The following is a 12979-nucleotide window of genomic DNA, read 5'->3' as shown; positions in this document are numbered from 1 at the left end:
GATTCCTGGAGAACAGGACGGGCAGTGCCTGCGAGGGGACCGGGGCCACCGCTGGCGGGAAGCGGCCGAGGGGAAGCTGCTCCACCGCCGGTCGTTCCCTGAGGCAGCGCCTGGGGGAGGCGGGGACGGGGGCGGGGAGACGAAATAGAAGCTCGCAGGGCGCCAAACGAGCTCCCAAGTCGTCTCCCCGGCCCGGAGCGCTGTTCTGTCGCCAGAGCCTTTCCCTTGCGGGCAGGGGTGGTGTGTGAGGCCGGGCTTCTCCTTCCGGGCGGTGGGGGCGGGTCGGGGCGGAGACAAGATGGCGGCCGGATGCCTGTGGCGGCGGCTCTGTCAGGTGCGGCGTGTGGCGGGAGAGGGGACGGGGGAGCCCCGTTCTCCTCCTCCTCGTGCTTTCCCTTGGCGTCTTCATTCCTGAGGGGAGTGGGAAAAGGGGACATGGCAAATGTTATCCTTTGGGCTGCGGGAGGGTTGGGGTTGTACAGCGTGGGGCCATGTCTCTGCACGCCATCGTCGCCTAATGGGTCCTCAGAACTCTTGCCTGCAGCTCTGTTTGTTTTTTGTTTTTATTTTCCCAGCAGTTCCTCTGGGTGTAAGGGATGGTGAGGAATAGATCTCTTGGGTTTGGAGGTCCTGTGCCAAGCCAATTTCTCGTCTTAAAAGTTTCAAATCTTGGAAGTTAAAATGTTAAAAAATAGTGAGATGTTTTGCACTGCCGATGTTTCTTGCTGATTTTGACTTCTGAAGGGTGATTGCTTTCTCTTAAATTGATAAGATTCGATGTTGGGTGTTTACTGTTCATTTTCTGAAGCTTAAATTCCCTTCTGTGTGTGCACTGTATTCTGGACTTGCTTAGTTTGCAGGCTTCTGTCTCCCCTTGAATACTTCAGAATCTCTCAGCCAAGTAAAGTTAAGGCTATTTTGCTCTAGGAGAGGTGTAATTATGTTTTATGCAAGGTCTTGGTTCGCACAGGAAATTGAATTCTGCAGACTTTGAGTGTCTTTTGCACCTTCTATGATGACCATTAGCGAGAGTACATCAAGTGTATTTAAATCAGAGAATGAAGCTGTTAAAGTGCACTTTCCTGCCTGCTGAACACCATCTTTACTACCTGAGGTATTCAGTGTATCAGTTTGTCAAAAATTGCACAGAGCACCTTTAATTTTAGACGTGATGCATACCTGTGTAATTAGTAACAAACGGAGATGGCATGTGGTGGGAATAACATGCACAATCGTAGACTACTGGATAGGCTGGAGAGCTTAGCTTGTGGGATAGGACTCTACTGCTTCATTGTGTTTTGTTTGATTCATCTTTATTACATGAAGACGGAATTTTTTGTATCCAAAACCATATAGCACAGTATGCTTTGAGTGCACATATCTTTGTATGCAAATAATTAATCCGTTATTACAAGGTCAAGCAGTTAGTAGTAAAAGAATACATAACAGAGACTGCATACACACAAAAAATAAAACAGATAAAAAAGTTAGTTATGATTACAGTCAGTAGTCTTACATTTGTCATCTGAGGTCAGGTTCTGTGCCATGTACTTGCACACACAGTTTAAGCGCTGCACTGAATACAATCTTCTATGCTTATAGGCCTGTCTGCTTCCTGAAGTGATGTCAGGTGATGGTTATTGTGTTTCATATTGCTGTTGAATGGAAGGGAGGCACTGTTTGGACTTCAGAGATAGAGAATTGACATGCGAGTATCAACATAATTTTATCATAGAATGATCTGGGTTGAAAGGGACCTTAAAGACTATCTAGTTCCAACCCTCTGCCATGGGCAGGGACACCTTCCATTAGACCAGGTTGCTCAAAGCCACATCCACCCTAGCCTTCAACACTTCCAGGGATGGGGCAGCCACAGCTTCTCTGGGCAACCTGTTCCAGTGTCTCACCACCCTCACAGCAAAGAAATTTTCTCTAATATCTAATCTACACCTACCCTCTTTCAGTTTGAAGCCATTCTCCCTTGTCCTGTCACTACACGCTCTTGTAAAGAGTCCCTCTATTTTATTAGATGTCACTAGAGAATTATCAGATGTATTTTAGTAGTTCCAGGTATTAAGGCTCAAGTAGTTCCCAACATAAAAACTTTGGAACATTATGAATGATTATCAAGTACAGTGGTAAATATTCAGTGCTCCTGAAGTTGCTTATAGTGACATGCATTTAAAGAATGTAACACCAGTGGCTCTCTGTGAACATCTGGATTTGAAAGGGTTGCCTAAGGGGAGGCATTTGTACAACAGTCACCTTTGTAAACAGGAATCTGTCCTGCCTCTTCCTGCAGTCATCTTCCTTACTGGAAGCAGCATTTGTAGGAAAAGTGGCGACTGAGGCAGAATTACTTCAGAAAACAGCTTCATTCACTGCTAATGTCTAATGAGTGTATACTGCATGCTGGAAAAGGTTAGGGACCTAGTAGCATCATGTAGTCAGTTATGCACATCCACGAGCAACTACAGAAAGATTACCTAGAAAAGTGTTCTGGCTGTTTTCTGATGTTTTGATTAGACAGTTGCCTGTATAACTCGTGGGTAGGCTATCTGTCTTCTCTCTTTATGACTCCAGCACCTCTTAAAAAAGAGTATCAAGGGGCAGGATAAGATAATTTGGCTTCAGCATTCTGCTGCAGCCCTGAGGCTCTGTTAGGCAAGTGAAAGTTCCTTCCTGCCCCCTTCCCTCCCCAGTAGCCTGTAACTTTGTCAAATGAAGAATTTGTGGAAGGAAGCTAGAAGCCACATAATGTTCAGAAGGGAACAGTTATTCTAGTATGAAAAATAGCAATGTTACATCTCTATTAACAACTGTATTACCTTTTTAAAACAGAAGAATCATGTTATCTTTTAAATATGACTCATTAACTTTTAAGAAGGATTTCTGTTTAAATGTTCTCTTCAGAAGAGCAAGTGTTCAAAATCACAAGGAGCTTTTTTTCTGAAAAAACGGAAAATTTCCAGTTAAATTCAGAAGTTGAATTTTTGCATTTTAGAATACTGTTTTCAATTGCTTTTACAAGTCCTACTTAGGCTTGTCACTTGACAAAACTAATATGTATTCTACTATGAAAGTAAAACACACAGAAATGACATCTAATGCCACAAAAAAATACATTCTTCTGTTGAAAATATGCTTTGTGGTTGCTATTCAGGTGCCTCATTAGTAAGTGCATACTGTTATTGTGCCTTTAATGTGTTCCTTTTTTAGGTGCTATTGTATACTGAAATTTATTTCCATGGTCCTGTTTTCCTGTGTTTTCCAATGGAGCAGATGTCATACTTTGCCAGCTCAGTGCTTAGGAATGGGCTGTGCTTTGGTGTACAAAAAAGTAATTTTTAATAAGCTTGTATTAACTGACTACTTTCTGGTTTGGGGGGGAAAACCCACAGCATAACTTATTTGTTTTATACAGGGATCAACTTTTCCTGTCAGTTATGCAAGCAGAATTATGCAAAAGCAGTATTTTCTTCCGTAAGTATAAAGGACCCTCCTTCTTTCACTGCTCCTCCGTAGTCCCTAAAAAAAAAAATAACTCCATCTTTAACAACTCATTTTATGCTTTTCACCTTGTATTTCTAGAAGCTACAACTTGATGGGAGCATGGCTGGCTGGATCCCATGTTGATACACAGGAGCCTAAGACCAATCCTTTGGTAAGTGTTTTGTAGCACAGTATTTTGTACATTGTCTTAGTTATGAAGAGAACACACAGAAAAGCTTGAATTCCTTTCTTACAGGTTTTTAAAGTTCTGTCTTAATGATTTGTCATAGAGAAAGAAATAATTTAGATTACTGGCATTTGAGATCTTTCGAGGTTTTTTTGGGCAAGATTCTTTAGCTCACAGTTCTCACTTAGTCACTTTCTGCTTTCTGTATGCAGCCATAACTCTATGAAATACCAGCTTTTTGGCCACATTCAGTTCAGCACCTGTGGCACCTTAGTAGCCTTTTGTCCAGGGCTTCAGAAACATCTCACAGGCAGCATTAGATCTACAGTGCTGACCTCAGCCTTCCTGCCGTGTCTGGCACATGGCTGGATTTACTGTGCTAAACTGCCTAGGAGTAAACCTGTGGGAAAATCAGTACTTCTAGATACACATCAAGGCTCTTCAGATGATGAGTGAGCCCAGGCCATCAGAAATCGAAGTTCTTATTGAAAATCATAAACTTGTATTTGCACAAACATAAAGGATAATACACCTTGGGAAGCCTGCTATGTTTAAGGTAGTCCTATAACTAACTTAGCAAAGTGAGAATTCTGGTGGTTGACCATAATGTTCTGGTTACTTTTCATACCCAAGCAAACTTTTAAGTATTTGGGGTATTCAAAATACAAATACTGCTGCTCCAGACCTGCTTTAACAATGAATTTCATTCTTGGCTTTGCTAGCGTTGTCCTCCTTATATTTGTCTGGCATTCCTTTTTGGATGAAGAAATTTTACCTAAATGTTCAGAAGTTAGCTATCTCTTCACACTTTGCTTTCCCTGATAAGAGCGAGACCTGCCAATCAAGGTAATACAGTCAGCCTCTGTTAGATAAATAAGCAGCTGAACAGGTTGTGGGGTGTTTTTCCTCTTTTACAAATGGGGCACACAGGTTAAGGAAACAGGCAGTGTGAGCATTAATTAAGGAGAACATACAGTGGTAACTCTTGTCCTTTTTTAAAAATGCAGGTATCTCTTTCAGATGAGCCAGAAACACTGTACAAGAGATTGTCCATTTTAGTTAAAGGTCACGATAAAGCTGTGTTGGACAGCTATGAATATTTCGCGGTGCTTGCAGCTAAAGAACTTGGCATCTCTATTGAAAAAGTGTAAGTAACTGATCTGTAGAGTGATGTGGTGTCAGATGCTTCTTATGTCATCTACTGTAATTCAGGTTCTGTGCTTAGAAGTATTATTTTCTCTTTTTTTTTTTTAAGAAATGGATGTAATCTGACAGTTTTTTCTCAGATTATAAATCTGATGCTTCTTAGATGGCAGTACAGTGGTAAGAAAGCAGCAGCAGATCTGCACTCAGCACTGCTGTAGTGGACTACATGAAGGATATTGACAGTGCTCTAAATACAGCTGTCAGTGCTGTAGGTTCCCTGAGCTAATGCTGGCTTAATACCTGAGTGTTAATCATGCCCGTGTAAGTTATAATAACAAACTATACTGCAGTGTTTCATATTTCCTTGAAGATCTTGTAAATGTCAAATAAGAACAGGGATTCCAGCGTAATCTTTGAGATAAACTTGTATTATCATCCTTTATATAACATGAAATTGTCTTTTTCTTTGTTCAGAGAGAAACCTCCAAAGACGATAGAACGATTTACACTTCTCAAGTCTGTACATATTTACAAGAAGCATCGAGTTCAGTATGAAATGAGAACACATTACATGTGTTTGGAGGTAAGAAAGAAGGAAAAAAAGGCGTTCTGGGTGCACGACTCAAAGATGTTACTAGATGTTAGTTCAAAAGTGAAAACAAATTTCCTGTTTACTTGGGTTGGGGAGGAGAGTGTAGGGGAACATCGGAAAGCAGCTGACTTAGGTACATCAAATGTAACACAAGTTATTCTGAATGCACAGCCTATGTAATTTTTGGACTAAAAGGCTGGTTTTGACTATCTTCTTAAGAGCTGAAAGGGTAACTAAAAGAATAAGGTAGAATTGAGGGTTATCTTCATGTGTGTTATGAAAAGTCAGTGGGATGGAAGCTTTCTCAGGAAGGGAAGAAGATGCATCTAAATCACTGTTGTTGCCAATCACTAAGGGTTCTGTTCTCTGTGAGTTTGTTTGATGTTTTTGAACAGACATACTTTTGCCCTATGCAGCATCATGTGGCAAACTAAAACTACATGGAGGAAATGCAAGAAAGGAAGCATAGACAAACCACAAGTTCTGTGGCCAATGACACAGACATTTGTATGGCTTAGAATGCAGCTGTGGTTGACTTTCTTAGAAGAAAGGTTTACTGCCAGCATTTTGTGGCTCCTGGGTGTCTTACTGTACATTTGCACAGTGCTTACCAAAATGAGACTTGAAGTCCCCAGACATTAGTGTAGTACAAATGGCTGTGCACAGACCATAAAGCACAACATTTGCCTTCCAGGAAAAACTAAAACATCAGTAATTCAGTGGGAACCAGGAGAAACTAAAAAAATCAGTGGAACTCTGGAGTTGCAGGATTTACAATAACCTGTAATTAATTTCACCTGATACCTGCCGTGTTAAGATGACCACTTCCATCATAATCAGTGCCTATGATCCCAGGCAGCATGTGCAGTTCTGTGGAGGGACGTAACTACTTTATACTTGCGTGAAGAGTTGAGTACAGATCAACAACCAGCTCTGTTCAATATCATGGAAACTGCCTTTCTTATGTTTGGCCCCATAACAGGAGCTAAAAGAAGCTTGAGCGAACTTTTGGGTTTGTTTTTTTTTTCTGTTTGAAGTATTAGTAGTTAATTAGAAAACATTACTTCTCTTTTAGTTAAAATACCTAACAAGCAGTACTGCTGCAGTTTACTTGGAGTATGTGCAACGAAACTTACCTGAAGGGGTTGCCATGGAAGTAAAAAAGGTAAGTTTCCACACCACATTATTAATTTAATAATTTATGAGACTTTAGTCCTTATGCAAATACCAATAACTACTGAAATCTTTAGAAGGTCAGCCGAGGAAATGGGTGTAATTTGGAAGGAACGTTTTTCAAAAGTATTATACAGTAAAAAGGCTGTATTGCTTGGAAGTGCCACTAGGTGGCATTTTTAATCTGAGTCATATCTCAAACGAGTAAATAAAGCAAAGTAGTTAGATGTTAGCTAGTTGGTGTAATAAATGGTTGTTTTGCTTTCCTTTTAGACTAAGATAGAGAGAATACCTGAACACATTAAGAAACCAGTTTGGGATACACTGCCTCAAGTGGAAGAAGCTGAAGTCAAGTCATGAACACACCAGGTACTTGGCTCTGTTAGTACTGAGTACTGGAATTCATTGCTCCTATCAGCCTAATTTACTGTTAAATAAAAGTTCTCTTATAAAGAAATTTTATAAACTCTTGTTTCTTCAAGTTATTCTTGCTTATAACTCCAGTACACATAGACTGAACAGCTATAAATTGAAGACTGTACTCTATGATCAATAACTATGGTCATTTATAATAAGTTTGTAGAAAGTGTGTATATATAAGTATATATAAATTCATTGTATCCTTTTGATGCTAGATGGCCTCTTAATTCTGAAATACTTGAAAATCCACTTCCCATTTGTGTGATGTTTAATATTATGGATACCAGATTGTTGTCAAGTTACCAACTGGATAAACTCGTTCGATGGATAAGCTGTTTCCATTCTTTACTTCTTTTACCACATGTTTCTCCACTTTTGCTTTGTGCCACCTTTCTTAGCAAGTGCCAACAGCAACACTCCAACCATTGCTTTAGGTCTTGTCTCGAGCCATCTTCCTACCTACTGACCATCTCCTCTCATTTTCAATCAGAAAATTTTTAGTTGCATTTTAGAGGACATTAATAAAAACACCATGCTTCATACCATTTATAAACACCAGTATCTGAGCATGCTGTATTATCTTCTTTTATGAGTCAGACATTCAAAGCTTAAATGATTCCCATCTGAAGTGCCCACTTTTGCATCTATATAGCAAAACTGCCAGAATCACCAATTTCATGCCCTGAAACAAAGGCAACATCTGCCACATAGGATGTTCTGTGCATCACAGCAAAGCATTCCTACCTTCCTAGAACTCCAATTTGAATATGAAAGTGTCAAACCACTGTCAGTATCTCTGTATGTGTAAACCAGCACTTCTGTCTTTAGGAGAGAGGGAGTGGTTTTTTTGAACTTAACTAAATCCTTAGGATCAGTTCAATATCAATTCGATACCACTGCCTTTTTTATGAAGATGGATGAAAAGGCTTGGCAGCATGCAGGAGCAAAATTTGACTTCCAGTATCTGGTAGCCTGCAGTCTCACCTTGTAATCAGGACACAGACTCTTAATACCGCTGCTCTCACCCCTGGCTGATACTGCATTAGCCTCGCCTCATCTAACTAACAAGTTTAACCCAAGTCAGTCATTCAGAGGAGATTTTTAGATGTTTGGTTTAATGCCTTGTCTTTCTAGATGGAGTTTTACTGTGTATGAACTTAGGTAATAATAAACCTTCACCCTAATTACCTTTGCTTTCTCTCCCTCTGTAATCTGTCTATGGCTTTCAAGGACAGACACCTCTAGTCTGAAATCCAGTCAGGTTTCTTCTACCCTTTTGCACACAGCTGTGTCCACCCTGCTGGTATACTCTCACTGAGCACTTTGGAACATCTTCAGTAGAAAAGAACTGAAAATACTCAAGAACACAGACAGAGCAATAAGCAAATATTTGATTCAGTTTTCCCTAATTTAAAGGCTAAGTCAGACAACCATTAATAAGAGGAAAATGGTGTGTTTCTGAGTACAGTTCCTCACTCTTAGAAGACTGCTTTATGACCATCCTCAAGCTTGTATGGGTAGATGTCTAACATTATCTGCCAATATGAGAAAATGTTTTCCCAAGGGTAATAGAAAATAGATGTCATGTAAAGCTGTTACAGAAACCCACAGATCGGCAGCAAATACTTAGAAAAGTATCATGAAACTGGTTGTTAGATATGACAGTGAAATTTCTTCATTCCATCCATGGTTAGACTGTCTCAGTCTGAACAGGAGCTGTGCTAAATATTGGCACTGAAGATAGATAAGTTTTTTAGTCCATTCAATCTTTAAAATCCTTGGTCACTGCCAGTAAACTGGAGGTGGATTTCCTTCCGCAAATACTTAGTGACTAACAGCTGCCAGCCTACTTTAGGTATCAAAAATATGCAGACCAATATATTATGTAAATCAGAGCATTCACTTATGTTACTTTCCTTTGAGCCATTTAACCATTGAAAAATTGTTGGGAAAGCTCTGCTCAAAGGCAGTTGTGGCAGAATCCTATTACTTATGGATTAAGATATTTAAAAAACAGTCTAAATTAGCCTGTGTTTCCAGGATACCCAGGGTTCATTTGCCATATGTATCTTTCAGCACAAAAGCAATTTGTGAACAGTAGCTTCTGTATCATTTAGTGTGATGTTTAAAGAAACAGTCTCAGTTTATTCTTGGCATTTCATCAAAGTGCTCTAGAGCATGTATTTCTCTTCCTTATAGGTGCCAGTAGTCATCAGTCATGTCTGGACTGTTACTTCAGTTTTGGTTTCTACAGTTAATCATACCACTACCACAACTTAATTGTCACGTTAGCATTAATCTGTCTGTACAGCAAGCTTCTTTCTTTAAAAGTCTTTCCTGCCAGTTCTGCACTTCATATGCCAGAAAATTAATTACTATCTATCTGTTATTCCAGGGAGCACTGGAAATACAGCAAATCCAAGGGAAAGTCATTTACCCAGGAAGTTGTGACATAAGAAGGTTTTACTGTTTGTGTAATATAAATCTGTGGTTAAAACTCCTCCAAGGCTGCTATTCTCTTAGCTCAAACTGCACTAAAACAGCTGCAGTCTATTATTTGTCCCTTCAAATTAGAAATTTGGGAATAGAACCTCACCTGGTGTTCATGGCTTTTCCTAGCAAGTGCCATTAGAAAGTGCCACCCTTCCTCTAGTTTCCACATTTCTGCAGCCACAAAAATAACACAACTGGCTTTCAAAAATGTCTTTCCTATCATAAAAGTTGGTGTGACTTCTTGCTCCTATTTCATCCTCAGGTTTCCCTCTGACTGTTGTGGTCTTCTAAAGTTCAGGGTTTTCTTTCCACAAAACCACAGTATTCATCTTCGTCCATTTGTGTGGTGAAAAATGGAAGTTACGTTTCTGACAGTCATTCATATAAGCCAAGCATGATAAATCACTGAGGTCCTCAGGGGATCTGTGTGTGTAACATCATAGCAGTGAAGCCCTACACGACCCAGTTCATGTAGGATACAGAAATCTGAGAGGTATTTAATTTACAGAATGAATATGAAAAACCCCAGCCTTTAATACAAACAATTTATTTGTTCAGGTAGGTGCACACAGCTCAGGTAAAGATTTTTTTCTGCAACACTTACGTATGGTAAGAGGACAGCATTATGGAATTTGGGGTTTTGTGTACCTGTCTCACTCTTTAAAATTTCTAGTTCTCTTAACAAAACATGTCTTTCTTTTGAAATACTGTTTATTGAATTACTAGAAACATCAGTAATAAAAAGTGCAAATTTTCTTCTTTCTACTTAAATGCCAGTTGATATTATCAGAGAGCACTCAATCAATGTATCACATCTCTGAAGCAATGTCTTCCGTACATCAGCACATTATTATCACTCATCTTTCATTCCCTCCTGCTGTATAAATATTAACTCCTCTTTGCCTCAGAATATGTTTCCAGTTAAAAATAAGGGGCGCTTTTTATGTTAGCTGCTGAAAAAATTCATAGGGCTTTTTCCCTAAGCCATTAAGAGTACAAAAGTTTCACCTTCTGCTTAAGAGAAAGTTACAACATCTACATTATGGAGACACAGTGGCATCATAAATGAGTAACACCAACAAGACTTCAAACATTTACAACAACTTCAGATACCTACAACCAGTTAGAACTACTTTAGCCTGCAGTGGCCACGCTGCTAAGGAAGAGCAGAAGGCTTAGTTTGCCTTCACAAATCAAATGTAGTGATGAAACTTTCAGACCAAAACAATAATTCTGCATTATCCGAGAGGGAACCTAAAAAATTATAATATAGATTAGTTCAGTAACTACTAGGAGAAAAAGAAATTCTAGTGTTTTAAATAGGATCAATTTTAAAAGGTCCAGTTCTTCCCTTATTTTGGCACCCACCCAGAAGCAGAGAAATTCATAATACAGATTTCTTTCCACTCTCTCTAGTACCTCATTAAAATCTATACCTTTACTTAACCTGTCCCAGTGCAGGGTATTAAGAGTTTGGAAAATCTGGCCTTCTGTTCTCTCTGAGTTTTCTACGATCTGGGTGTCGATGTACTGTAGAACTAGTCTGAAACTGAAAAGAATGTATTCATTTTTCTGGGTGCCCACAGACAGTTGAGAGCTATGTCTCCATCCCCTTCTTTCACATTCAGTTTTCCACGTCTGGCATACAAGCTGGCAGTTAAACTCTCCTCTGCATTATACATTCTTCCTCAGAAATGGTTGTGGGTTTGGGTTTTTTTTAAGCTAATGTTGCTATAGACAACACATGGATTCAAGGCAGCTTTTGTGGTTCTTTCTAAAATGCTGGGCTCCCCTCACATTCAACAGACTAAAATGTTAAGATGTATTATATATAATATATATACATGTTCTCCATATTCCATATTTTTTCAGTGTGTAAGCTTTGTAGTTCTTTAAAGAACACTAAATTAATTGTAGTGGTTTTTACATGGACAATACGTTGAGGTAACCACAGTTTAAGGACTTATAGCATCAGTAAATGTATCAGCCATTTGTCAAAAGAGTTGCAGCTTGATTTTCAACATCATTAGAAATACAGCTCACACTGGCAAAAAAAAAACAGTGGCAAAGCAGTTTCTAAACTTAGTTTCTAAAATGAGAGCATTAAGCTAAATGTGGCTATTTGAGAACAGGTACTTAATACAAAAGCCCCCAGCAGTTTTGTTCTTAGCTAAATTCATGTTGCTTAAGAATAAACAAACGAGTAACTTGAATACGTAAGTAAAAAATAATTAATACTACAGAAAGGAGGGTAAAGAAGTTACAAAAATCTGTCGCCTTAAGTATGGCCGTGCTTCAAAGGGTGGCTGTGTTACCCTTCAGAAGATAATAGAACCATTCTTTCACCAATAAGTCATGCCACTTCCTGAAAGTCCTGCAGCTGAACTGGCCTGCGGAAATGGCCCACACCAGCGGTGCTCACGCTCCTGTGCAGAGCTTTCAGTAGCCTGTGAGTAAACAGAAAATTTGTGGGGGTTTGCGTGATAACAATTTCATTTTAGATTTTAAGTCAGCAGCTGCTGAACACTATATTTGGTCACGGCTCTGCTTTTTTATTTTCACTGGTATTTACTTGCTTGTTACTCTCTACATTTATGCAAGCAGCACATCAAGGACACATCAAGATACTTGCCTTTGCACAGGTGCCAGCTGTTACTAGGAAAGGAGTGATGGATGGAAAGAGGTGACAAAGAAGATTAAGCAAGGATAGTCTGAGATCAGGGAAGACATGATGTCATCACTTACTTTTCCCATTGTAACCAGAGAGTATCTTGTCACACATCTTTCTTTTTATTACACGCCACAAAAGTGCATTTAGTAAATAAAACAGCATTCAAGTTTATAAGCTATATGCTAAAGTCCCTGGTGTAACTTAAACTGCGTAAGTAACTTAGGGCAAATTATTTAAATTTAGGTCTCCATTTTGCATTTGCATAGGAAGAGAGTATATGATCAACAAACTTATTCCAATTAAAACCATACACTAAAATGAAAGAAATGTCATTTCACAAGGGAATGGGCAAAAGCAAAAGTAGAAAAGCAGTAATGAAGGAAAGCATATAAGTGAGGTGCTGCACATGAAACGAAACAAAAGAATGAAGGCAATAAACTAGCAAGGAGGAATCCATTATGTTCAGATAAGCAGAGTTCTCTAAAATAAAGGAAGCAGCTTTTATAACCCATCTGTCTCTGGAACATGTCATGCAGATAAAAGTGCTGGAGATACACAGGTAGCAGCAAGAGACTTCTGCTGACAGGGTTTAATTGTGGCTGCTGACAGAATTGGGTCAGCAGAACAGATTACAAATAACACAAGCTTTTTACCTTCCTTTTCTTTCCTACATTATTGCTGGAATCAGAGGCACTGGAGATATGTTATCATGTTAGCAACTAGGAGCTCCAGTGTAACTTACATGTGATTTCACTTCTTCAGAAATACAAGTTTAGTTAGCAATTTGGTTTAAAATTTTCAAGTG

At 39.2% G+C, this 12979-nt stretch overlaps 1 protein-coding gene across 1 annotated transcript; it reads left to right on the top strand.

Annotated features, from left to right (window-relative positions):
- Positions 1 to 259: 259 nt before the first annotated feature.
- MRPS10 (mitochondrial ribosomal protein S10) lies at positions 260 to 7224 on the top strand. The gene is made up of 7 exons (XM_018085388.2): positions 260 to 334; positions 3425 to 3483; positions 3592 to 3664; positions 4687 to 4826; positions 5300 to 5408; positions 6493 to 6582; positions 6864 to 7224. The coding sequence occupies exons 1-7, from the start codon at positions 299 to 301 to the stop codon at positions 6948 to 6950; spliced, it is 594 nt and encodes a 197-aa protein (XP_017940877.1). The 5' UTR covers positions 260 to 298; the 3' UTR covers positions 6951 to 7224.
- The last annotated feature ends 5755 nt before the right edge of the window (positions 7225 to 12979 follow it).

The sequence above is a fragment of the Manacus vitellinus genome, unplaced genomic scaffold (genome assembly GCF_001715985.3).
Source record: "Manacus vitellinus isolate BGI_N305 unplaced genomic scaffold, ASM171598v3 scaffold_8_pilon, whole genome shotgun sequence".
Taxonomy (NCBI): Eukaryota; Metazoa; Chordata; class Aves; order Passeriformes; family Pipridae; genus Manacus; species Manacus vitellinus.
Note: the sequence above shows the minus strand (reverse complement) of the source record. Positions and strands in the feature narration are given on the sequence as shown.